At 43.3% G+C, this 26,445-nt stretch overlaps 1 protein-coding gene across 2 annotated transcripts in view; it reads left to right on the top strand.

Annotated features, from left to right (window-relative positions):
- Nucleotides 1-25,246, top strand: part of CYFIP2 (cytoplasmic FMR1 interacting protein 2) — a 135,398-nt gene extending 110,152 nt beyond the window's left edge. For both annotated transcript variants that reach the window (XM_040241439.1, XM_040241440.1), the window contains 5 exons: nt 10,395-10,467; nt 11,159-11,253; nt 17,514-17,752; nt 19,470-19,617; nt 22,054-25,246. In XM_040241439.1, the coding sequence (XP_040097373.1) occupies nt 10,395-10,467; nt 11,159-11,253; nt 17,514-17,752; nt 19,470-19,617; nt 22,054-22,221 (723 nt within the window). In that variant the 3' untranslated portion in view covers nt 22,222-25,246. The remainder of the gene's footprint in view (nt 1-10,394; nt 10,468-11,158; nt 11,254-17,513; nt 17,753-19,469; nt 19,618-22,053) is intronic.
- Nucleotides 25,247-26,445: the final 1,199 nt, after the last annotated feature.

The following is a 26,445-nucleotide window of genomic DNA, read 5'->3' as shown; positions in this document are numbered from 1 at the left end:
CCAAGCCTCTCCCTCCCAACACCTAGCAGTTTGGGTGTGCAATCCAGTGGTTCTGAAGATGTATCCTAGGTGGCACAGTCCACTGGGCTTCATGATGAGTTCGGGAAACTCAGAAGGTGAGGGCATTTTCTGCCCAGCAGATTCTAACTGGTCTCTTAGAGTTTTGAAATCAGTGTTTCCTACTTGAGACATGCTACAGTCACATGGGAATCCTCATGCCTTGATGCCTCTCAGGAAAGACCTTTTTCCACTTTTTCCATCCAAGGCTGTAAAACTCATTGAGTGGAGTGCAATGAAAGAGCAGGGTGAGGTTGGTTTTAGAGAAGATGATTGTTCTATAGGCCCAGTGACCATATTAAATAAGAAGTATTACCATATTTATTTATACTTTGCCTATATCCAAAAGAATATGCAATACCTTTTAATTAAGAAATTGTTTCACTGAGTCTGGAGACCATTACACAGAAGACCAAAAAGCATTAAGAGGCAGAGGAGATAACCAGGGCATGTTATATAAGGCTCTCTCAGCCCAATTTCAGGTTGATTTCCCTGGTGCTCTCCTGGACAGGGTGTATCTTTGGACTTAGAAATCTGGGATTCAGGTCTCACCTCTGTTTGACAGCTGTGAGCCACTGGTTGCTTTTTGCTGTTGTAGTTCAGTCACTAAGTCATATCCAAGTCTTTGTAACCCTGGACTGTAGCACACCAGGCTTCGCTATCCTTCACTATCTCCCAGAGTTTGCTCAGATTCATGTCCATTGAATCACTGATGCTATCTAACCATCTCATCCTCTGTCCCCCTCTTCTCCTTTTGCCTTCAATCTTTACCAGCATCAGGGTTTTTTCCAATGAGACCTCTTTGCATAAGATGTCCAGAGTATTAAAGCTTCAGAGTTAGTCCTTCCAATGAATATTCAGGCTTGATTTCCTTTAAGATTGACTGGTTTGATTTCCTTGCAAGTCTCTCTCCCTCTTAAAGAGTGTTCTCCAGCACCACAATTCGAAAGCATCAATTCTTTAGTACTCAGCTTTCTTTTGGTCCAACTCTTGCATCCATACATGACTCCTGGAAAAACTGTAGCTTTGCCTATACAGACAAAAGTGATGTCTCTGTTTGTCATAGCTTTCCTTCCAAGAAGCAAATGTCTTTTAGTTTCATGGCTCCAGTCACCATCTGCAGTGATTTGGAGCACAAGAAAATAAAGTCTGTCACTGCTTCCAGTTTTTATCCTTCTATTTGCCATGAAGTGATAAAACTGGGTGCCATGATCTTAGTTCTTTGAATAACAAGTTTTAAGCCAGCTTTGTCTATCTTGGGTGGCCGTGCATGGCATGGCTCATAGCTTCATTGAGTTACACAAGCCCCTTCGCCATGACAAGGCTATACTCCATGAAGGGGATGAACCACTGGGGAAATAGGTTAAATCCCCCAAGGTGCTGGGGCTAGGTCCACATTTCTCCAGAGCCTTTGTATGAAATGAGGTTACTAGAACCCCTTCCCTACTCTTCCCACAGCCCAGCAAGGAGCTTTGACTTGCCTTCCCTGGAAGTTCCCTAATACAGAGGGGTCTGACTGCCTGCAGCTCACCAACCCACCCCTCCCTCACTCAGCCACCAAGCGAATGATCTGCTTTGTACACACCAGCCACCTCATCTCTGACCTCATCTTCCCTCTGTCTGTGATTGCCTCTTTCCCCGCCCATCCTGCCAGGCCCGTCATTACCTCATTCCCCCTAGGTCTTCTGTTTATCAAACGCCTGTTCTCTGCAAGACACTTGGTGTTATTTCTCCCTCCTTTGAGTCTCCAGAGCCCTTGGTTGCCAATTTCCTTTGTACCTAGTGATTCTGTTTATTTCCCAGTCACAAGTGTCCTTAACCCTCTTCCTCCATTAAATTACAGTTTTATTAAAATCTAGTTTTTCCAGTCTTAGCTGTCATCATGTCTCCTGCAGCATCCAGGCCCCACTCTGGTCAGAAAACAGTAAGCACTCTGTGAATGTTTTATGAACTGAAGGGAGGAAGGAAAGAGGTAACACTCAGTGCGTTCTGCCCCACACCTGGCTGGAAAGGTGGCCTGCTTTCCCTGCTCAGGTTGTGTGCTGATAGACGTGGACGTGCCCAAAATTTATCAGTCCCCCCTTCATCACAAGTGCCACTGTGCACTTTCTCTTTCTCTGGTCTCATAGAGTCAGAGAAATTGAAATACCTGGAAAAATCCAGTTCCCTGGAGAAGTGCCCACTCAGACCTTGCATTTGTGTTTTCCTTTCCCCTGGAGTCCATCCCATCCTCATGTTGATGATTCCCAAGTTTGGGTCCACTTTGTGGACTCCGCAGGGCCCTAGGCCTTGTGTCTGCTTGCCTTTTAGACATCTTCTCATGGCCACAGAAAATCGCCTTGCCCGGATATGTTCTCAGCTTCCTTCTGCCTGCAGTCTTGCTGTGTCTTCTGACCCTGTGAGTGGCCCGGTACACAGGTCCTTTCTCTCTCTCTGCTGACATGTCCAGTCTGCACTTGGCTCTCTGGCATCTGCTTCCCACTCTGTCTCCTTGGCCACTACTCCAAGCCTTGCTATCTCTTGCTTGACCTATTCCAGCACCCCTTTTGCTCCCCGACCCCACAACCTCCCACCATTGCTGCCTTTCTCTCTTGCAGCCAAAAAGTGTAAATGCACATGGGATCATGCCACTTCCCTGATTAAATCCATCAGGATAGCATCCAAACATCTAAGCAAAGTTTACAAGATCCTGCTCAGCCCTCTTTCCTTATCTCATGCAACCTTCCCGCAGCACTGAAAGCTTCAATCTTATTCAACTGTCAGCCTCTGTCCCACTGCAGTCCCTCTTGCTTTGGGGCCTTTGGCAGGTGCTGTTCACTCTTACCTGTCCAACACTTAGCCTTGGTTCACGTCTCAGCATTTCCTTCTCCAGAAAGTCTTCCTCATCATCCTCCCCAGAAGTCTGGATCGGTGGCCCCTGTTACGTATTCCCACAGCTCCCACATACCCCAATACAGCACTTACTAGAACTGCCCATGTTACTCACCTCCCTCCTCATCTTGGTAAGGACCGTGCATTAGGTCTGCCTCACTTCCTATTGTAGCTTCACCTCACAGAGCGACTTGGTATAGCAGATGCCTACTCTTTGCTGAATGAATGACTTATTTTCTGCTCAGGCTGCATCCTAGTCAGAATGAAAGTGTTGAGAGTTTGGCACCTCCTTGTTTGGTCTCTAGATGATATTATACCCATGTTCTCTATAGTCCTGTGATGGCCTTTCATAGCAAGTGAAATGCAGGTCCTACGTGTGGTTGGGCCCTCTAAGAAGACTCTTGATAGCTGTTTGCATGGGATATGAGATGCTGCTCGGATTCTCCCTCAGAAGTACCCTGGGCTGCGGCTGGATTACAGAGCCCAGCCTACAAACAGCTTGGTCGGGACCTGGATGAATAAGCATGCTAATCAGTTTTAAAGAGAAAACTACTGGAGACTTAAGGGGCTTGGTAGACTCCTAGATGCTGAATCTTTGAATGGGACTCTGCAGGATGGGCAAGAATAAGTAGAGTGTGGTTTGGGAGAGGGGCTGGCAAAAGGAATTTATAGGGATAGGTTGAGCACATGAGCAGTCTGGTTATTTACCTTGGAATCACACCAGCAGAACTTCAAAAATTAGTTGCCTGCAAAGAAATCATTTACACAAATTCAGGATAGAAGTCACCTCTGGATTTTAGGAAGCAGAACTGTCAGTTATCGCCTGTTTTTTCAGCTAGAGGATGGCATGAGACTCTCCATTCCTCTTCAAGCTGCAGATCTATGTCAAAGGTTTTCTTTTTTTTTTTTTAGTTGAAAGAATGTTGGTTGGTAGGACCAAAATCCCAGTAAATAAAGCAAAGAATGATGTGATCTTATCAGATATGAACATGTTAGTTGCTCAGTTGTGTCCAACTCTGCAACCCCATGGACTGTAGTTCACCAGGCTCCTCTGCCCATGGGATTGTCCAGGCAAGAATACTGGAGAGGGTTGCCATTCCCTTCTCCAGGGGATCAAACCTAGGTCCCTTGCACTGTTGGTGGGTTCTTTACCATCAGATATGAGTGAGGCTAAAAAGCTTCTCAAGAGTGAGATTTTATAGTAATTTCCTTCTGTCTCTATTTGGAATAATTGAATGTGGTTTTCATAAAGTGTATGTATAATGCTGGGGGCAGTATTTCAAGCTTCCCAAGGCTTTGGCTGCATGAATGGCTATGGAAAAGCAATGGATATGGAAGTGAGGTGGCCCTGGGTCCCAGTATCAGCCCTGCTGCTTCCTTATCACTGTGCAGACCTGGTTGGGACATTCCATCTCCCAAAAGTCTCAGCATCCTTGCGCATGGGATAGGGATTATTAGGCCTGCGTCACAGGATGTTTGGAGGGGTAAAGCAGAAAATGGATACAACTGGTACCGAGCCTAGGAAAGGACCCTTACGGACCATTTACTCCAACCTCCTCATTTTGTTTCCTTTAAACTGTTCTTAATTGCACATGACAAAAAGTATAAATGAGCTTATAATGAAAGGCTTCATTGGCTCCACTGCACCTCCCCCCACCTGCATCTCCATCCCCAAGGCAACCTGCTTTAATCATTTCTGTTTCTAGTTCTTCTAGTTGTTATCTCCATAATGTGTGGTAATATGAGGTTAACCTCTATTTTTTCATGAGCAACTTTAAACAATGCTTATTGACTCCCTAATTGTAAAGATGAAATTTTAGGTCATTTACATCTGTTCCCTCTCTTCCTCTTAATATTTGATTATGTCACATTTTTAAATTTATATTGTCCTATCTTGTAATCAGAAATAGCATACTTACACGTCTTTCAGTAACATTCTTTAGTATCTTGACTCTTTCCATGAAAGATGAGGAAATCAACAGACCTCACTTCCACTTCTAGACTTCTATCTCCTACTTCCTGTTGGCTGCCCTTTTACTTTTATGTAGTCACAGCTGTATTTTCTGTAACATTTGTATTTTGCCCTTCATCTGTGATTTTTTTCTTTAACCATAGTCTAACAAAAGGAGAAAAAGCCAAAAGCAAATACTTTTTACATTATTAATCCGATGCAAGTATTGTTCTATGCTGGACCAAGTGCCATGCTAAGATTTTATTTCCTTCTGTCTGATTCTAGCATCTAGACCCCAAAAGCTCCTTGTTGTAAAATTCAAAAGTACTTTCAGAGTTTCTTCCAGTTTCATTTTTTGAAGTAATATATGCATAGTAATAATTTAGTAAATACATCAGTTCAGTTCAGTTCAGTCGCTCAGTCGTGTCCGACTCTTTGTGACCCCATGAATTGCAGCACTCCAGGCCTCCCTGTCCATCACCAACTCCCGGAGTTCACTCAGACTTGCGTCCATCGAGTCAGTGATGCCATCCAGCCATCTCATCCTCTGTCGTCCCCTTCTCCTCCTGCCCCTAATCCCTCCCAGCATCAGTCTTTTCCAATGAGTCAACTCTTCGCATAAGGTGGCCAAAGTACTGGAGTTTCAGCTTCAGCATCATTCCCTCCAAAGAAATCCCAGGGCTGATCTCCTTCAGAATGGACTGGTTGGATCTCCTTGCAGTCCAAGGGACTCTCCAGAGTCTTCTCCAACACCGCAGTTCAAAAGCATCAATTCTTTGGCACTCAGCTTTCTTCACAGTCCAACTCTCACATCCATACATGACCACTGGAAAAACCATAGCCTTGACTAGACGGACCTTTGTTGGCAAAGTAATGTCTCTGCTTTTGAATATGCTATCTAGGATGGTCATAACTTTTCTTCCAAGGAGTAAGCGTATTTTAATTTCATGGCTGCTTGTAGTGATACAAGCAGGAAAAAAACAGGGAGGAAAAGAGAGAGGAATAGAAAATAAACACCTGAAAATCCTGCCCTGTGGAGCATTTCTTAGAAGTGTTCACACAGAGTAATCAGTAACATTGAAGAAAAAATTCTTACCATGGTGATAAAGGAAAACATCTAGACCTGTTAAGAAAACCCAGAATAGGAGAGATTCTGTCCTAAGTCTAAATTCCCTTATTGCCACAGACTTTCAACTTTTATTCCACATACTTATTAAGCATTTGCTATCTGCTAGTCACTGTGCTTATTCCTGGTAATAAAATATAGTCAAAAATAATCATTTTCCCTACCTTCATGAATGTTACATTCCAGTAGAAGGAGGTAGATATTAATCAAATAGTCACATATAGATACGTACAATACAGACTGAGTTCAAATGCTAGAAAGGAAAAGAGCTTGGTTCTTTGAGGACATATAACAAAGGAACCGCGTGGGCAGAGTGGTATTGGAGGGATCCAGGAAGTCTCCCTGGAAGGGACGATGCTTAAATTAAGATCTGAAAGAAGAGTGGGGATTTACTAAGCAAAAGGCAGGGAGATAGGTTAGTGGGCATTCCAGAGAGAAGGTAGAAATTCAGTGATGAGTATGCAGACGGTGGATTCAAATAACAGAAAGCTGCTGTCACTGGTGCAGAAAGAGCTGGTGGGGAGAAGAGTTGAGAAGAAACCCATTCTGGGTGGCCTTCATAGGCCAGGGGCCAGATGGTTTCCTAGTGGAGTGGAAAGCCAAGTGTGTTCCTTCAGAATAGAGATTGGACGAGAGTTGGTCAGTATTAGCATAGGTGCCTGCTTAGGTGAAGCCTATTCAGATCCCTGACACAGGCCCTGTGTGCTCTGAACTGGACATTTTTATCAACTGTGACGACCTCAGCTCATGAATGCCAAACAAATACCTTCCACCTTGCAGAGTATGTAGCCACCTCATCATGCTAATAACCACATAGTTCATCCCTGGGAACCTTCCAGACAATGCTTTCCTACCTCTGTGAGGAAACCACACCCTTCTCTTTCCTCACCTTGATTAACAGAGAACACACAAGAAGCATGCTAACAGGAAACACTCCTGAACAACCTCTGGTCCTGCAGGTTGCAAACCTGAGGGAGAGGCAGAGTGAAGAGAAGGGTAACTGGAATACTCCTGTCTTCCCTAAGGAAATTGAAATGGAAGCTCATCATGTGAAGTTAAAGCAACAGCATTTGTCTTGTTGTAGAGGTCCCAGAGCCTTCTTCCCCTTTCTCTAATCCCTAAGGTGGCTCCTAAGGTCAATTTTATTGACATTAACAAAACAGAAAATTGACAGTTCATGCAAGGGGTAACCTTTCTAGTAAGAAGGCATTTCAAGGAGCACAGACATTTTTAGGAAGAAAATAAAGCAAGAAAGATAAAACTTAGCAGAGAAAAAGAGAAGAAAAAAAACTTAGTAGGAGGGGTATGTATACTAGCCCTCTGCTTGAAATACTTGAATAATCTCTCATTGCACCTGAAATAAAATCCAGGCTTCATCCCATGCTATCAGACCTCACATGATCTGATCCTTCCCTACCATTAGGAACTCAGACTGTACTGATTACTTGTGTCTCTATGCTCTAGTTTACTTTCTGCCCCAGGGCCTTTGCACCTCATATCTACATGGCTGGCTCCCTCTTTTTTCATTCTTTACTTAGATAACTCCCCCTCAAAACGATTTTCCCTAGCCTCCTCTCTGAAGTAGTCCCTTTCCCACTCGCAGTCATCTAGCCTAATACCCTATTGTGTCTTACCACTGTCTGAAACTTTTTGGTTTGTTTACTTGTTTTTATCTCTCTCAACTACAGTGGAATTTACATGAGTGCATAGATCTACTCTAACTTGTTCAGCATCATATCTGCAAAGCCTAGAACAATGTCTGGTACTCAATAAATATTTGTTGGATAAATGAATGTAATAGGTTTCTCATATTTGGAAGATAGTCACGTGGGTAAATAAATTCATTTATCTATCTAAGAAACATAATATAACAAATATGCATTCATTTAATAATTATTGCAAGACTGTCATGTACTGGGCACTGGAGATAAAAAGTAGAAATAGAGGCACTCAACATTCCTCCCTTTAAGGAGCTCATAGTATTGTGGTCAATGTGAAGAGAATTCAAGACATAAGGACTTACTGGTCATAGCGGGTGAGGAAGAGTGAGAAAATGATCCCCAGGTCTTAGACATGGCAGATGAGGTTATTGTGCCATTCCAGGAGCAAAGGAATCTGAGATAAGAAAGGGAGGAGGTCAGCTTTAGAAATGTGAAGCTTCGGAAATATCTAACAAGGAGGTAGATATCCAAATCTGGAGCTTGAAAGAGGCATCTGGCAGGAAATAGAGTTGACGAATCAAAGGCAGTGCTTATAGACTTGGGAATAGGTGAGACAAACTGGGTAGAATAAAGCAAGAAGAAAAGAGGGACCTTGGAGAAAACCAACATTTAAAGAATGGTTAGAAGTTAAACCTGCAAGAGAATCTACAAAAGAGAAATTGAAATAATGGACCCCAGCAGAACTCATTGTCATAGTGTCTAATACATCTGGAGGACTAAAAGTTGTCCACTGCACTCAGTGACAGAGCGGTAATCTCTACCCAAGCCATTGCCATGACATGGTATAGCAGGCCATGATAGGTTTGTTTGCTGTGAAGGGACTTGAAGACTAGGAAATGGAAAGAGAGGTAAAAGGCTCCTATAAGCTGCTTGGCCCTGAAAGGAGGAAAGAAATGGAAGAGTGACTGAAGATACAGGCTAGAAAAACACATTCAGTAATACTCTAAAGAGCAGAACAAGGATATTGAAATGAAACTACTGGGAAGTGGGTTTGGTTTAAAACTCTAACCATTAGAGTTTTAAAATGGATTGGGCTACCTCCAGAAGGACTGAGATCTTGATTATCCGAGGTATCAAAGAAGACCCTGAATGTTATGTTAAGAAAGAGTAAGGTGTTCAATCAGTAATCTAGGCTTCTACTGTAAGAAACTGGAGAAAGAAAAATAAACCCAAAACAAGCAGAAGGATGGGCATAATAAAGATATGAACAGAAATCAGTAACCTTGAATGCAGAACTATAGGGAAATATACATGAAACTAAAAGCTGTCCCTGTTTCATTTCTGATACTGGTAATTTGTGTCCTCTCTCATTTTTTTTTTTTTTTTTTTTTTGGGTTCTGGTCTGGTCTGGTCTGGCCAGAGGTTTAGCAATTTTATTGTTTTTTTTTTTTTTTCCCCATTGAATCAGCCTGAATAATCAATAGCCAGGTTTTCAGATTATATAATGAATCAAAGGATCTAAGCTTAGACATAGCAAGGAAGACCAAGTTGCTTAATTTACTGGTTTGGGGAGGAACAGATTAGTTAAGAAAGGAAGGAAATTTCCCTCTCTGGCTAAGAAGCTGAGAATTACACCTAGATCAGGCAGATCCTTCTCAGTTCAATTGTCCTCCATCTGTTACCCTCACTTCAAAAACTGAAGGGAGTTTAAGAGTTTCTTTCTTGAGCAGCTAGTCGGCCTGCTAGATTTCCAAGATGGCCGTGTTCCACCCAGGCCTAGTGAAGAAAGCCAAGGGTACTCATGATTCTGATTTTCTCAGGTGCTTAGAATCCAAGAGTATCAGAGTTGAATGAAGGCTGGATTTTACCTAATTCAAATCCCCACAGTTTAAAGAAGAGAAACCAAGGCCAAGGATGGCTTGTCTAGGTCCCCTCCATACCCTCTGATCTGAAATCCAGTAATCATGAACTGGTCCTGGGACAGACAGTAAGTAGACCATATCTTCCAGGCCCCCGGAGAAGGAAATGGCAACTCACTCCTGTAAACTTGCCTGGCAAATCCCATGGACAGAGGAGCCTGGCAGGCTTACACTCCATGGGGTCGCAAAGAGTCAAACATGACTGAGCAACTTCACTTCACTTTCCAGGTCTGCCTGCCCCTAATCGTCTATATGTTTGCTTTTAAGCTTACTTTTATGCATAAAGAGCCCCCATGAGAACCTGTCTGTCTGGGCCCTAGTCCCTCTTCTCTCACCCCCTGGAGTCAAGATGGAGAAAACCCACCAGACCCAGGCCTTCGCACTGAGGCATCCTGCCCAGTGGGATTGGCTACCTGCCTTGAGCCCATGAGCCTGAGCTTACCACCAACCAGTTGAACATAATCTGGATCCATCATCCCTATCTGATCCCACTGCTTTGAATTCTTCACCAAATTCAATCTTCACCAAACTTTGAATTCTTCACCAAATTCTTTGTAAGGCTGTAATGAAAATGTACTACACACTCAGTATGTCCAGGGTCTGTGCTATGAGGCTATACATTCTCTCAATCCTACTCATTAAATAGCTACTGTTCTCATCCTCATTTTTCAGATAAATAATTAAGATCCCACAGCTAGTTAAGTATAGGAGTCAGGGTTTGAACTCAGGTCTAACTGACTCCAGTGTTCAAATCTTTAGTGATGAAAATTCTTCCTGGTTTAAAATAAAAGTTCTCTCTCTGTTTGCAGTCTCAGGAGGAAGTCTGTGATTTGCTTCATGCTGCACCCTTCCAAAACATCTTGCCTAGAGTCTACATCAAAGGTAAGAAACCTCTGAAAGCAGCTAAATACTTATATTACCATATGTAAAATAGATTGCCAATGGGAATTCGCTGTGTGACTCAGGGAACTCAAACAGGAGCTCTGTAACAACCTAGAAGGGTGGGTTTGGGAAGGAGATGGGGGAGAGGTTCAAGAGGGAGGGGACATATGTATGCCTGTGGCTAGTTCATGTTGGTGTCTGGCAGAAAACAACAAAATTCCCTAAAGCAATTATCCTTCAATTAAAGAATAAATTAATTTTAAAAACTAGCCATTTGAGTTTGAATCTTATGCTCTTTTAATCTCAGTGAACTCAGATCTGCAGTCAGAAAAGAATAAGGTTAAAGCCTTGGGCAGCTGTTAATGCTGGAATTGTAAATGATGCTCCCGGCCTGTTCCTTGGTCCTTCTAGAACATCCCTAGTATGTTGCTGTCTAGGTTAGTCTACATCCTTCAAGTGATGAGTAACTCACCACCCCATGAGGTAGATGATTCCACTGGACAAAGATAATAGAACATGTTTCTTTGTAGTAAGTTCTGATCACACTTGCCAGAACTAAGGAAAACAGCTCTACACTCTCCTTCTAAGTGCTGGAATGCAAGTACGTCACCAAGTCCTCTGAGAGCTCTTCCTCTCCCGTTTCCCCCGAGGTGCCCTGAATCTCATGTTCTACCTACCATCCCTTTTGCAGAGGGCGAGCGTCTGGAGGTCCGGATGAAACGCCTGGAAGCCAAGTATGCCCCACTTCACCTGGTCCCTCTGATAGAGCGGCTGGGGACCCCTCAGGTACGATCCTCCTGTCATGGACTCATAGAACTGGAAGGAACTTTAGAGGGAGAGAGAGAGCATTTGGGCTAACTTCCTCCTTACAGATGGGGAAACTGAGGCCCAGAGAGAGAAACAGAAAGTCACAGCCCACAGCCTGACAGTGGCAGGGGCAGGTCTGGAATGAGACTTGTTGACTCTCAGGCCTACACCCTCTATCATCTGTCCTGCCAAGAAAGAAGGAAGTCAGACAAGTATCTGTTACTCCCCGTTAAGTATTAAGAATTCTGTTATCTCTCAGAATTAAAACCATCCATCCTGCAAGCCAGCAGTTCACCACAGGGTGCTATGCTGTGCTTAGTCTCGCAGTTACGTCTGACTCTTTGCAACCCCACGGACTGTAGCCCACCAGGCTCCTCGGTCCATGGGGATTCTGTAGGCAAGAATACTGGAATGGGTTGCCATGCCCTCCTCCAGGGATCTTCCCAACCCAGAGATCGAACCCAGGTCTCCCACATTGCCGGTGGATTCTTTACCATCTGATCCACCAGGGAAGCCCTATCTTTGCTAAAAAAGAAAAAAAAAAAAAATACAGGAACACAAGATGTTTACCACAGCATTATTTGTTAAAGCAAAAACTGGAAGCAACCTAAATGTCACTCAGTAGCATGTTGACTAAATAAAATGGGGTAAAATAATTTAAATGATGACTACCTGCCAAATCATAATGAAAAGGGAAAATCAGATCTAGATACATCAGTGTGGACAGATCATAAACACACAGTTAGGTGAATAAAGGAAGTTGCACAACAGGTCATGGAGTTTGATGCTATGTGGATTTTTTTAAACATATACCAAAAAACCATATAAAGTGAAACTTTTCCTAGGACATGAAAGTGCCCAGTTCATAATGGTGGCAACTTGTGAAAAGAGATGAAAGAGACAGAGATGGATAGGGAGATCAAACACAGCTTTATCTGTAATGTTCTCATATTTTCAAAGGTGTGTGAGCTCAGGTGTTAATTCTGTAGTTAAAACTCATTTTTATAAGCCTGTGTCTGTATATGGAGATGGGTGAAAGAGGACCCCTGCCTTCAGAGAGCTCACAGACCGTGTGGGTAGTTGGGAAAAAGACACCGGGAGAAAGGGAGGTAACAGGAAGCATATATTGTCTCCTTTCAAGTTGATTCAAGTTGAATGAGGCATTTAGGGGTGGGGGGCAGGGGGCAAGGGGATTCAGGAAGAAGAGAAAATAGGGCACTGTAGTGAGGCATACTATGATGGCTTCTTTTGTTCAACAAAACCAACTATTTCAAAGGTTTAGGATTCAGATCCACTCTTGGACTTACATCCCTAAGGTCCTCTCTCCTGTCACAAAAGCTCATGAGTCAGAAAGCTTTCGTCCTCCTCAGAGAGCAAAAGGCAGTCTCTTCTCTCAAAAACCATGGCAAGTATTAGAGCCCAGGGCGGAGCCCCATCTGCCCAGGTGTCAGGCTGATGAGCTTAACAGAGCCAGACCCCCTGTGGGCCACCCACCTCCTACAAAAGCAGTGACTAAACATTTACTGGCATTTGTGTTCTTTTAGTCACTACCGAGAGAATTTAGATACTGTGAAATATGAACATTTTCTTTTTTGGCTTTCTGGAGCTGAAACACAGAAGGTCCTCTAAAGATTGCCTTTTAGGGAGAAATCCCCCAAGCCAGTGACATATAAATGTGTCTGCTCCAGGGTTGGTGTCATCCTACAAGAATCTGGCCTCTCGCACCCAGGCATTGGCATGTGTTTCCACTTAGAAGTATGTGAATTCCTTCCCTGTTCTGGTGAACGCTATTTCCCTGGGACTGGTGGAAATCTCAATTTGTCAAATGCTGATATGTAACAAACAAAAGCCTAGACATTCTGCCGGAGAGGAAATGCCAGTTGTATAAGTCTCCCAGCCCTTAAGGAATAGTCTAAAACTTAGTCCTCCTGTAGACAAAAGAAAAAATTTTTAAATATTAACTTCCATGCTTGCTAGGGTTCAGGGAACTCACAAAACTTCTAGGTCAGTGATAGGGAAATTCTGCTACATATTTAATGTTGGAAGGGTTTGACCGTGCTACATTGCTTGTATTTGTTTCTAGGAAAAACTGAGGTGACCTGGTTTGTTGCCTAGTACTATCATGAAAAGAATGTTCTGTCAGGGAGTTAGGACTCTTCTTCCCAGCTTTATCCCTGAACTGTTGTATAATCTACTGCTAGAATTTAATATCTTTGATCTTTGTTTTTCCATCTGTAAAATGGGTAAATAGCTGAGCTGCCTTTCATAATCATTATGACAAACAAATAAGTAAAAAGCTTCCAAAAAACAGAAAGGAAAGAGTGGGCATGGGATATTCATCTTCTCCAAAGTATCCTAAATGTAATCAAAGTACTCCATACAGGAATCTATTTCCACATGATTTCACAAATGGTTTCTTTATACCCTTATTAACAGAAAAGAATGGCAGAGGGAGAGAAAAAAATTCCCCACTGAGTGGGACTGAAAAGAAACGGCTTAAATTTATGTTAAACACACACATACACACACAGTATACGTTAAAAACACAGTCACAGATTGGGGGTATATGTGATAATAATCTAGAATGCACTTTTTCAGAGCAGAAAGAAAAATCATATCCAAAAGAAACAAGGGCATGAAAGAAAACTCAAAACAAAAACATAAAGGAAGCAGCAAACACAAGAAACAAGCGTGAGAAGAAGCGTTCTGCCTCACCAGTGATCAGTGAAATGCGAAGGAGCGGGGTGCAGCTGCTCTTCTCCCAAGGCTGCTAAACCTTTTCTTTATGATAATGAAGTATCAGACTTGGCACAGAGAGATGCACAGCGGTTCAGCTTTTCTTGGGACTAGTTTGTCACCAGGTAGCAAAAGCCTTTTAAAACTACTTATATTCTTTGAATAGTTCTAGGATTTTAGCCTAAGAAAATAACCAGAGATAAGCTCAAAAAGTGCATATAAGTGTGTGTATATATATATATGTGTGTGTATATATATATATGTGTGTATATATATATATATGTATATATATAAGGAAAACGGGGCTTCCCAAGTGGCACAGTGGTAAAGAATCTCCCTGCCAATGCAGGAGATGCAAAAGACACAGTTTCGATCCCTGGGTCAGGAAGATCCCCTGGGGAAGGAAATGGCAACCCCTCCAGTATCTTTGCCTGGAGAGTTCCATGGACAGAGGAGCTTGGCGAGCTACAGTCCATGGGGTCACAAAGAGCTGGACACAACTGAGCAACTGAGCGTACATGCACATAAGAATAATTACTTATGATCTGTCTATGTTGTTGAAGACTTGTGAACAATTTAAAATAACCAACAAGAGTAGGACTAGAAGGAAGCTCAAGAGGAAGGAGACATATGTATACCTATGGCTGATTCATGTTGATGTGTGGCAGAAACCAATGCAGTATTGCAAAGCAATTATCCTCCAATTAAAAATAAATAAATTTAAATTTAAAAAAATTTTAAAGAGTAGGACTAAATAAATGAGGTATATCAATGGCTATTTTATTTAGCCATTAAAAAACCATGTTACTGAAGATATTGAAGGAAATGGTTTTTTATAGTACTAATATCTTGAGAAAAAGACAATATAGATAGTATGACACAAATTTTATTAAAATAGATACCTATACATAATCATATACATACACACAAATCATACATAAGTATCTTAAGAAAGCTTGTCTCTGGGTGATGGGATTTATGGGAGGTTTTTTTTTTAATTTTTTAATAACATTTTTACAGTTTTTTTCCGGACTTTACTTTTATAAATCATAGGAGGACCCGTAAAGGTAAACTCTTTTACAGGAAAGGGACAAAGCCCCTGACCATTTCAGTCAAGGCCCTTTAATTGGCTGTAGTTCGGGGTCACAAGAGTTCAAAGCCTGTCTGCAGATTTATTGGATTGTCCAAAAAAGCATTCGATTTTAAGTAAAAATAAAACACATTTTTCATTTTCACCAAGAACTGTATTGAACGACATAGTCGTTAACCAAAAGAACTTTTTGGCCAACCCAATATAAGCCCTGTTGCAAATTCTTTAGATCCTCCCAGAATTGTCAGGCCCTGAGGACTGATTCAGATTAACTAAATGCACAGGAGATTACCTGGTAAACCAGAGCTCTCTCTGTTGGTTTCTGAAGGAGAATATCCATGACTCAAGAACAAGTGTGGGTTCTTTCCTTACGGAGCATCTTCGCTGTACCAGGCACTCTCTTTCTAAAGTAGGGAGCCCTGCCAGAGTCTAGGCACCACCACAGAGCGTTGCCTGGTGAGAACAGAGTCAAGCACAGGGGTCAGGGTTTTTTAAAAGAGGTATTTCTGGTGAACTGTGGCAGCTCTCTGCTCTGGAGTGTTCTTTCTCTGCCTCTGGAACCAAGATGTGTATTTGTGAATCAGGGTTCCCTCTCCCTCCTGTTTGAAACATAGGTTGTCAAATTCTTCTTCCCCAATTCACAGTTTTGTCTGAGACTTTTCCGTTTGTAGTTGTCATGACAGCTACACTCCTGACCCACATTCCTAACAGGCTCCAGCATTGGTGTTCCCTGACTTATTTCCCTTCATAGATTAGTTTAATTGAGGCTGCCCTCTTTCTCTGGGCTAGAGGGTGGGAGCTGTACTGGGGGTAATCAGGCAGCCCCCCCACCCCGGCCGCCAGCCACCCTGAACTCGCTGGGGAGCTGATCCCAGGAGTGCCCTGGGGACCTCTCAGTCTCAGAAGCCAGCCCTCTTTAGCTTTGTCCCTAGATCTGGAGATCTTACTTTGACCTTAGGTGTTAAAATATATTATCTTTGAATTTGGTTTTGTGATCTCTACTCCCAGATATTTTTTCCTCCTACAGATGGTAATGTATTTTGATGTGCTAGTCTAGCCTGATGATTATTAGAGATGCAATAACTAGAAGCCAGATGATCAGCCAGTTTAAATTCTTAATAGAAATCGTTCACAATGGTGAGAGAAATTCTAACTGGAGGAAATAATTCTGTAAAATCAATGGTAAATTTTTAAGAGTAGCATATGCTCATTGTAGCACATTCAACTGTACAGAGTATTTGTGGTAAAAAGTGAATACCCACCTACTTCTCCAAGCCCATCTGTTCTCACAACTGACGGTAATCCTTCTATAATGTTTTACAATTTCACACAACCCCCACACACAGAGTTCTGTGTGTCTGTCTGTGGGATTGTGTTATTGATGTCTTTTAATAGGATTCTAGTGTATGCCCTTTTCTGCAACTTGCTCTATTCACTTAACAATTTAGTCCACATATAGAGACTACTGGGATTCAAATCCCAGCTTTTCCACTCACTGACTGCCTATCTGAACCTTAGATTCTTCTTCAATAAATGGGGATAATAATGACATCTACTGCATGGGGTTTATGTGAAGAGTAAACAAAGTCAGTACTTAGCAAATGCATAGAACAGGGCTTGGCGTATTACACACACAGTGAGTGTTCACTAGTGGTAGTAATAGTTCAGTAGTAACAATAATACTAGTAGTTGTATCATCTAAATCTTTTCAAAGGCTCCCTAGCATTTAGGTGGGTTGCTGTAGTTCATCACTCAGTCATGTCTGACTCTTTGTTCAGTTCAGTTCAGTTACTCAGTCGTGTCCAACTCTTTGTGACCCAGGGACTGCAGCATGCCAGGCTTCCCTGACCATCTCCAACTCCCAGAGCTTGCTCAGACTCATGTCCATCAAGTTGGTGATGCCATCCAACCATCTCATCTTCTGTCATCCCCTTCTTCTCCTGCCTTTGATCTTACCCAGCATCAGGGTCTTTCCTAAGGAGTCAGTTTTTCTCATCAGGTAGCCAAAGTATTGGAGTTCAGCTTCAGCATCAGTCCTTCCAATGAATATTCAAGATTGATTTCCTTTAGGATTGACCTTTGATCTCTTTGCAGTACAAGGGACTCGCAAGAGTCTTCTCCAACACCATAGACCACCTTACCTGACTCTTTGTAGATCTACCTGTATCACATAGGTAGATTTAAATTTTTTTAAACTATTCCTCTATCGATGGCTCCTAGATTTCACTTATCCAAAGATTTCCCTGCAGTTGAACTAAGTTTATAAACTATCTTGCCTGCTCTGGGCAAGACATCAGTTCTGGGTGAACAAATTACAGATGCAGCCAGCTTCAGAGTTTGGGAATCTTGGGTTAGGGGTGAAAAATGGGGTCTGAGATGTGACGGGAAGGTTTGTGTACTCTCCTCTTCCCAGCAAATCGCCATTGCTAGGGAGGGCGACCTGCTGACCAAGGAGCGACTGTGCTGTGGACTGTCCATGTTCGAGGTCATCCTGACCCGCATCCGGAGCTACCTGCAGGACCCTGTCTGGCGGGGCCCGCCACCCACCAACGGCGTCATGCACGTGGATGAGTGCGTGGAATTCCACCGGCTCTGGAGTGCCATGCAATTCGTCTATTGCATCCCCGTGGGGACCAATGAGTTCACAGCTGAGTAAGTAGCCCCGGAAAGGTGGGGTCACCCCCCAACCTGTTCGTCCTCCTAAGAGCCATCATACAGCCAGAGCTCAGTCAGAAAGGAGGGCAGGGGTGGGATGGCCCAACAGCAGTCTACTGAGCACGTGCTTTATGTTGGTCGGAGTGCTAGGTGCTGGACGTAATCCCGTGCCCAGCGAAAGTAGAGATGGTTCCCGGTGTGTAGGATTCACAGAGCCTAGAGGAGATGAGAGTACAGACATAAGGTGGATTAAACGAGGCCACCTGGCAGCAAGGACAGGAAAGACAACAGATTCCCACAAGGAGAGACAAGAGGATTCAGTTCAGTCCAACTCTGTGACCCCACGGACCGCAGCACCCAGGCCTCCCTGTCCTTCACCAGCTCCTGGAGGCTGCCCAGATTCATGTCTATCGAGTCAGTGATGCCATCCAACCATCTCACCCTCTGTCGTCCCCTTCTCCTCCTGCCTGCAGTCTTTCCCAGCATCAGGGTCTTTTCCAATGAGTCAATTCTTTGCATCAGGTGGACAAAGTATTGGACAAGAGGATTATTGGAATTTAATTCACAGACTACAACTGAGCTGGAACATTGCTTAGGATGCAGCTCTTAGAGGGGAAAAGGAGACCTCCCAGGAAAAGCTCCAGGTGGTTGGAGGCAGAGATGGAGTGTGTGCACATCAAGGCCTCAGACCTCTAAGGTTCTGTCTTCCCGAGACTGGAAGGTGGGGCGACAGAAGGGGCAAGAGGAAGCCCAGACGAGGCTCGGCATCAGGACCTCACTGCACATTGCCATCTCCTGCACAGAATCCCAGGGCTCATAGAACAGAGAAAGGCCCCACCGGCAGCAGCTGGGCCCCACCTTGCTCATGAGGCCTCTGCTCCTGAAAAACGGGGAGGGGAGCCTTTGAGAGGGGCCCAGTCCTATCCTCAGAAAAGACAGAAGCAGAGCCCCATCCTCCCGTCACTTGCTCAACTACACAGCAGAGCAGAGTATGAGGGGAGCAGACCAGGCCTGCCCCCTAAAGGCGCATGGGGGCCACAGAGGTCCCCCTGGGGGAGTGGGATGGCAAGGCTGCTTTCCAGAGTGGCTGCACTTTCAGCGACAGCAGTGGGGAAGCTGGGAACCTTTCTGGTGAGATTCTGCTGCTGATGAAGGATGAGAGATTCAGCCGAGAGATGCCCCACAGCCTCCCAAATCGCCTGCATTGCTGTTGAGACTTGAGGTTGTGCAGGCTTAGTTTTACCAGACCCGAGAGGACTGGCAGCCCACAACACCAGCAGCATCTGCTCATGGCCCTACCATGCTCCCCCGATCCCTGCTCTCTCAGCCTACACTGGCCAGTTGGTCTAGTTCAAAACGGCCCTTCACCTCACAGGTTTCCTCTGATTTTTGTCCAGAACCAAGATAGCATCTCATCAGAATTCTGATTGGTTGAATAAATCTCAAAGGCTGGTTGGATTTTTTTTTTCTTACAAATTTGTCTTCTTCAAAGCTGATTTTTCTTACATCATTGGGGTGACAGACTGACACCTCTTTGTGATTAGAAGGGCTTATATTGTAACCTCAGTCCTGGGAACAAATGAATCCATACTCACAACTTCCCTTGTACCCATTGTACAGATTAAGAGAATTGGTCCAGCGATGGTCCAAGATGAGGGCTCCTCCCCCCACCCTCCCCACCTCTCACCCCAGCTGCTTCCTCTCCCTCACCCAGGCAGTGTTTCGGAGATGGCTTGAACTGGGCTGGCTGCTCCATCATCGTCCTGCTGGGCCAGCAGCGTCGCTTTGACCTGTTCGACTTCTGTTACCACCTGCTCAAAGTACAGAGGCAAGACGGGAAAGATGAAATCATTAAGAATGTGGTAAGCAGCTCGTGGCTGGGGCCTGGGAGAGGGGGCCAGGCCTGACAAGCAGGCTTTTATGTGCCAAGGAGGGTGAGCTCCTTGTGGAGGCCTACTCCCCACCCCGCAGGTAGGTGCGGAGACACTCAGCAGCTGGCGACCTTCTCGTGGGAAGCCATGAGTCACTGGCTTGTAAGCCACCGGGATGAATCAGGTCACCCCACAGGGCAGGGCCAGCCTCCAGAGCTGAAACACACCTTTCCTATGCCAGTCAGAGTCTGCTCATGCCACTTCGTCATCTGCACAGACATTGTTGTGCAGGCATGGGGATGGGATGAGTGCTGTGGTGGGATGAGCAGGGCTGCCGTGGGAGCATGAGGAAGGGCCAGCTAAACCAGGCTGAGGGGCTGGGGAGGGGCCTCAGAAAGCTCCCCATAGAGGCGATGCTTGGGCAAAGTCCTGAATGATCGACTGCAAATACACAGGCAGAAAATGGGGTGCAGAATAGGGGAGATGTTCTAGACAAAGGGACTAGCTAGAGTAAAGGCACAGAGGCGTGAAGATGGATGGCTGGAAGATGGTCCCTGTGGGTCTCCAGGACCAGCCAAGAAGGAAAAAAGGCAGGTGCCACTTTATAAAGGTGACAATTTTCATGAAGTAGAATATACATAACATAAAAAATTTTCTATTTTTAAGTGTTCAGTTCAGTAGAGTTTAATCATTTTGAACTGTTTACTGCATTAAATTCACTCACCCATGTTTGGGTGCAACCATCCCATTTTTTTTCTTGCTGTTATTTAATTGCAGGAGTTCTTTCTGTGTTCTGGATATTATTCCCTGATGAGATACATAATTCGAAAGTGTTTTCTTTCATTCTTTGAGTCACCTTTTCACTCTGTTGATAGTGTCCTTTGATGCAAATGCATTTTTAATTTTGATGGATTCCAATTCATTATTTATTACACTCCATCTCCAGAACTTTTTTGTCTTCCCCAAATGAAACTCTGTGCTTGGTTAACACTAACTCGCCATTCTCCCTCCCTCCAGCCTCTGGTAACCCTTCACTTTCTCTCTGTATGAATTTGACTGCACTAGGTACTTCATATAAGTTGAATTCTTGGACTCAGCATAATGTGTTCAGGGTGTACGGTGTTGTATCAATAGCATGTGTCAGAATCATCTTCCTTTAAAGGCTAAATAGTGTTCCATTATATGTGTATGTGACATTTGGTTTATCCATTGGTCAGATGATGTTGCTCGCACATTTTGGCTGTTGTGGATAATGCTGCTGTGTCGTGAGTGTACAGATAACTGCTCCAGACCCTACTTTCGTTGCTTTGTGGTATATACCTAAAATTGGAATTGCTGGATCATGTGGTAATTCTATCGTCAATTTTTGAGGACCACCATAATGTTTTCCACAGGGACAACATCATTTTACTTTCTCACCAGCAAAATATAAGAGTTCCAGTTTCTTTATATCCTCCCAGCACTTGTTATTTTCTGTATATTTTTGGAACTAGCCACCTTAATGTGTATGAAGTGGTATCTCATTGTGGTTTTGACTCACGTTTCCTTAATGATTAGTGATATTACCATCTTTTTGTGTGCTTGTTGGCTATTTGTTTATCCTTCTTTGAAGAAATGTCTACCCAAGTGTTTTGCTCACTTTTTAATTGCGCTGGTTGGTTTTTTTTTTTTTTTTCTGGTTATTTCTTTTGCTGTTATTTAATTGTGCAAGTCCTTTCTGTATTCTGGGTATTAATCCCTAATCAGATACAAGATTTGAAAATGTTTTCTTTTATTCCTTAAATCACCTTTTCACTCTGCTGATAGTGTCCTTTGATGCAAATACTTTTTTAGTTTTGATGAATTCCAATTTATTATTTATTACCTGTGCTTTGGTGCCATATTCCAAGAAGTCATTGCCAGGCTCAGTGTTATAAAGCTTTTTGTCTATGTTTTCTTCTAAAGGTTTTACAGTTTTGCTCTTATGTTTAGGTCTTTAATCCATTTTCAGCTTATATTTTGTGTATGGTGTAAAATAAGAATCCAACTTCTTTCTTCTGTGTGCCAGTCTTCCCAGCACCATTTGTTGAAAAGACCATTCTTTCTCCATTGAATGTTGCAGGCACCCTTGTCAAAAATCATTTGACTGTATATGAAAGTCTTTATTTCTGGGCTGTCTAATCCATTTGTCCATATGTCTGTCTGCACACTATTTTGATTACTGCAGCTTTGTGGTAAGTTTTGAAACTCATGTAAAGGGTTTTATGGTCAAGTTCACATTTCATTGTCAAGCTCTGGGCTCCCATAGGAGGCCTTTAAGCAAGAGAGTGGCATTACCACAGACGCATCAGGACTCTGGAACCCACCCCCAACTGTCTTCTTCCCTTGCTCTTGATCTCTCTATCCCCTCCTCCCACTCCTAACCGACATGCCCCTGTCCTTCTCCAGCCCCTGAAGAAGATGGCAGACAGGATCAGGAAATACCAGATCTTGAACAATGAGGTGTTTGCCATCCTGAACAAGTACATGAAGTCCGTGGAGACGGACAGTTCCACCGTGGAGCATGTGCGCTGCTTCCAGCCACCCATCCACCAGTCCCTGGCTACCACCTGCTAGGCGGAAGGTCCTGCAGACCCTCGAGCTGGAGGAGGAGAAGCAGGAGAGAGAAAGCCACAGCCAGCCTGCAACAGGGTCCGACTGGACAATGTGTGAGATGAACCTGGAAGCAAACAAGAACCTCCCCAAACACATCTGCACCTTCCGAGGGCTGGGCCTCTGCATGCTCTCCATGACATCTCCATGGTGGTTTTTCCATAGTGTAAATGAAAAAAAAAAAAAAAAAAAAGAACAGAAACAGGGCAGTACTTGCTTTTTTCTCTTTTTCCCCTCAGCTATGTTAAGAGCCCTAGTTTCACCCTTTCTCCATCTCATGGTCCCCACATCCATGGTTGCTACACAAAACCTCCTCCCCTGATTGTGACCTCCTGCCCAGTGCCCACATGCAACCCCAGGACTGAAGTCTTAGAGATGGAGAAAAGAGTGTGGCCATGCCCCAAGATGTCAGCCTGGCTTGACAGGCATGTGTCCACTTCCTAGCATCTTTACCTCCTCTGGCTCCCTCCCCCCACTTCCCACAGTCTCATCTTGTCCTGCTCCAGATGCCAGGGATTCAACCACCAAGTGTACTCCTGGACCAAGCACTGAGAGCCATGGTGGATGGGCGACGAGCTTCCTGGTATCAGTACCATGGTAGATGGTGTTGAGATGTTGCCTTTGGCCTTCCATGGACTCTTAAAACCACATCCTGACTCCCCTCTCAGGGCACTCCTAGGGAGAACTCAGAAATGCATTCACAGCTGAAATGGGTGAGTGGAATTTGGGTAGGAAGATGGTCAGGCCTGCTGTGTAGAAGCAGTATTTATGAACACAGCCAGGAATTCCATAGTCCAAAACAGAAAGCTGTTAGAACACTTCATCAGCTTGATGGTGAGAGGGTCTTTTATTTATTGAACAAATACTTAGCACCAAGTCACACAGAGAGTGAACACTGGACTACTGGCCAGACATGCACTGCCCACAGCATTAGCCAGCAGCCAAATTAGGAGCCACTTCTTGGCACAGAATCTCTCATCCAGAAAAACCCTCACAAGAAAGAAAATATTAAAGGGTTATTTTAACAGAATCCAAAAAACACCTTGAGGTCAAGGAGGTAAGGAGTGTAAATAATACTTGTCAATGAGCTTTTAATACCAACCAACCCAGGGATCAAACCCACCTCTCTTGCATGTCCTGCATTGGCAGGCAGATTCTTTACCACTAGCACCACCTGGGAAGCCCCTTTTAATACTAAAATACACCCAAAGAGGAACGCTGTTCTAATGAATCAGGACTTTTATTGTCCTAGAAGCTGAAAAATTGTGGAGACATTTGACCTTTGGCTTCTATTCTTTGATGTTCCTTAACTTAGATTTTGAGATGTAGGTCATATCTCACAGGGACATTGTTGTTGTTCAGTTGCTCAGTCGTGTCCAACTATTTGCAACCCCGTGGACTGCAGCACGCTGGGCTTCCCTGTTCTTCATCATCTCCCAGAGTTTGCTCAAACTCATGTCCATTGAGTCAGCAATGCCATCCAACCATGCCTACTTCCATTTCCCAGAATGAATCAAAATTCCTTGCAGAATCTCTTACTGCGCATGGGGAAGCTGTTTAGAAGGACAGAAGCCTTTGGGAAACAAATGTCTCCTTACAGAGCACCTTATCATCAAAGGGAATCTGTGAGCCTGAGCTTGGAAGAACATATAAAATGAGACAATTTGATATTTCTTCCCTGGCCCAGGAAGGAAAAGAGAGAAAATAAATCGATAATGATCGCCTCACTCAGGGCAGATGAATAGAAATTGTTTCCATTAACCAGATGGCCCATTTCATCCCCAGGCAAGAGCCAAGAAGTGTCCATAGCAGGAGGTTTGTGTTATCCACTCATGTTCACCAAGGAGGACAGAGGTGGGGCTCGCCAAGTGTGATCCAAAGGCCACCTCCATCAGGACTTCTGAGATTAGCACGTTTGATGCAGATTCCTGGGCCTACCTCAAACCCACCAATCCTGCATCTCTGGGAGTAGAATTGAGAAATCTGCACTTGCCCAAGCTGGATTGTTCTGTTACACATCAGAGTCCGAGGACCACTGCTGTAGAGGCCCCTTGCCCTGCTAACCTTGGGCTTTGAGCTCCCTCTGAGCCATGAAAGAAAATAATTGTAGGGAAGGAAAGCGAGCCAGGGTACAAGCTGTCAGATCCTCCTGTTTGGAGCTGCCACTTCCTATTCTCATAGGAATAGTATTTCTCTCTCTCTCTTTTATTTTTCCCTTCTTGAAGACTATACATGTGTCCCAAAGGCAAAAGTGAGGGGTTACACCACATGGGAGAACTATATGGTAAAACTCACCTTCAAAACCCGCATAAAATTTCTAAGCTCCAGAGACTTGAGTCTTCAGGCCTGTCTGGGTACAGTAGGTGGCTCGCTTTCTCAGCTACTTGACTGTCTATTAAGTCCTGGAGATCATTCTAAATCCTTGACTATTGCTTTGTAGAGATTTGGATCACCCATTTGATGAGATTGCTGTTTCAATAACCTGCCCCTCCCATCTTATCATAGCCCTGACTTTGACCCTCTGGGTAGAATCCCATTGCCCTCAAGATATTTTATCTCATTAAATTGAGGTCTTCACCTTTAGGAGAGATGTTTCATTTCCCTGGCTCACCAGCAGCATTGATTCACCAATACAGAACGGGTTTAATATTCTTTCCTTCTTGGTGTTACTGCCCCTCTTTTGATTTTTTGTGTATCTAAGAACCAATAAAAATAAAATCTTAGGTTTTAAAAGGTTTAAAAAAATTCTGTTTCAGAAACTGTCAAATGTACCATATTTGTATTAAGAGTTGTCGGGGATTTTTGTACAATGAATTTACATTTATTTATGGTGACTTATATTTACGCTTGTGATCAAATAATGATGTTAAATTCTTAAATCATATTTGCTATGCAGCTGAAGATGATATTTTGCTTTGTATTTTGGGGTACCTGTGTTGAGTTGATAAACATTTCCATCTCCATTAAAACTGCTTCCAAACTCGTGAAATGAGTGTCTTGTCTTGATTCTGGTTCATATTCTAGTCCTAGTTAATCTGTGGAAGACCACGGGAAAGCTGGTAACTAAGGAAACAACCTGAAAGAGAAGGGAGGAATGTAAAGAATATAAAGACCCTGCACCCTAAACTAATGGCTTGTTTTGCTTTCTTTCTGGGGGAATTATATCTTTATAAATTGATTTACATCTTTATAAATTGATTTACTCTGAGCTTGATATTGGAGATGTTTCCTGAGCCTCGGGCTTTCATAGTCTGATGGTATAATTCTACAGCCTAGACTCCTAGTGCTGTTTTTTGTTTGTTTGTTGTTTTTGTTTACTTGGGGTTTTGGGTGGGTTTTATTTTTTTAATTGGAGTGTGGTTAATTTACAATGTTGTGTTAGTTTCAGGTATACAGCAAAGTGGTTCAGTTATATATATATCTACTCTTTTTCAGAAGCTTTTCCATTATAGATTATTTTAAGATATTGAATATAGTTCCCTGTGCTATACAGTAGGTCTTTGTTATTTTTAAGTTTTATATATATATTAGTAGTAGTGTGTATCTGTTAATCCCAAACTCCTAATTTATCCCTCCCTACCTTTCCTCTTTGATAACCATAAGTTTGCTTTCTGTGTCTGTAAGTCTATTTCTGTTTTGTAAATAAGTTCATTTGTATCATTTTTTAGATTTCACTTATAAGTGATATCATATGATAATTTGTCTTTGTCTGACTTCACTTAGTATGATAATAACTTGGTCCATCCTTGTTGCTGCATATTGCATTATTTTGTTCTTTTAATGGTTGAGTAATATTCCATTGTGGAATATTATGTATATATACATACACACACACACACCTTTCATCTGTTAACGGACATTTACATTGCTTTCATGTCTTGCTATTATAAGTAATGCTGTTATGAACCTTGGGGTGCCTATATCTTTTCAAATTAGAATTTTTGTCTTTTCTGGATATATGCCCAGGAGTGGATTGGTGGATCATAGGGTAAGCATATTTTTAGTTTAAGTAACCTGCATATTGTTTTTCATAGTGGCTGCACCAGTTTATGTTCCTACCAAAAGTGTAAGAGGATTCCTTTCTTTTCACATCCTTGCTGACATGTTGTTTGTGTTCTTTTTGTTGATAACCATCCTGGCAAGTGTGAGGTGATATCCCATTGTAGGTTTGATTTGCGTTTCCCTGAT

This window comes from Oryx dammah, unplaced genomic scaffold (genome assembly GCF_014754425.2).
Source record: "Oryx dammah isolate SB20612 unplaced genomic scaffold, SCBI_Odam_1.1 HiC_scaffold_5, whole genome shotgun sequence".
Lineage (NCBI taxonomy): Eukaryota > Metazoa > Chordata > Mammalia > Artiodactyla > Bovidae > Oryx > Oryx dammah.
The sequence above is the reverse complement of the archived record's forward strand: the minus strand, read 5'-3'. Positions and strand labels throughout refer to the sequence as shown.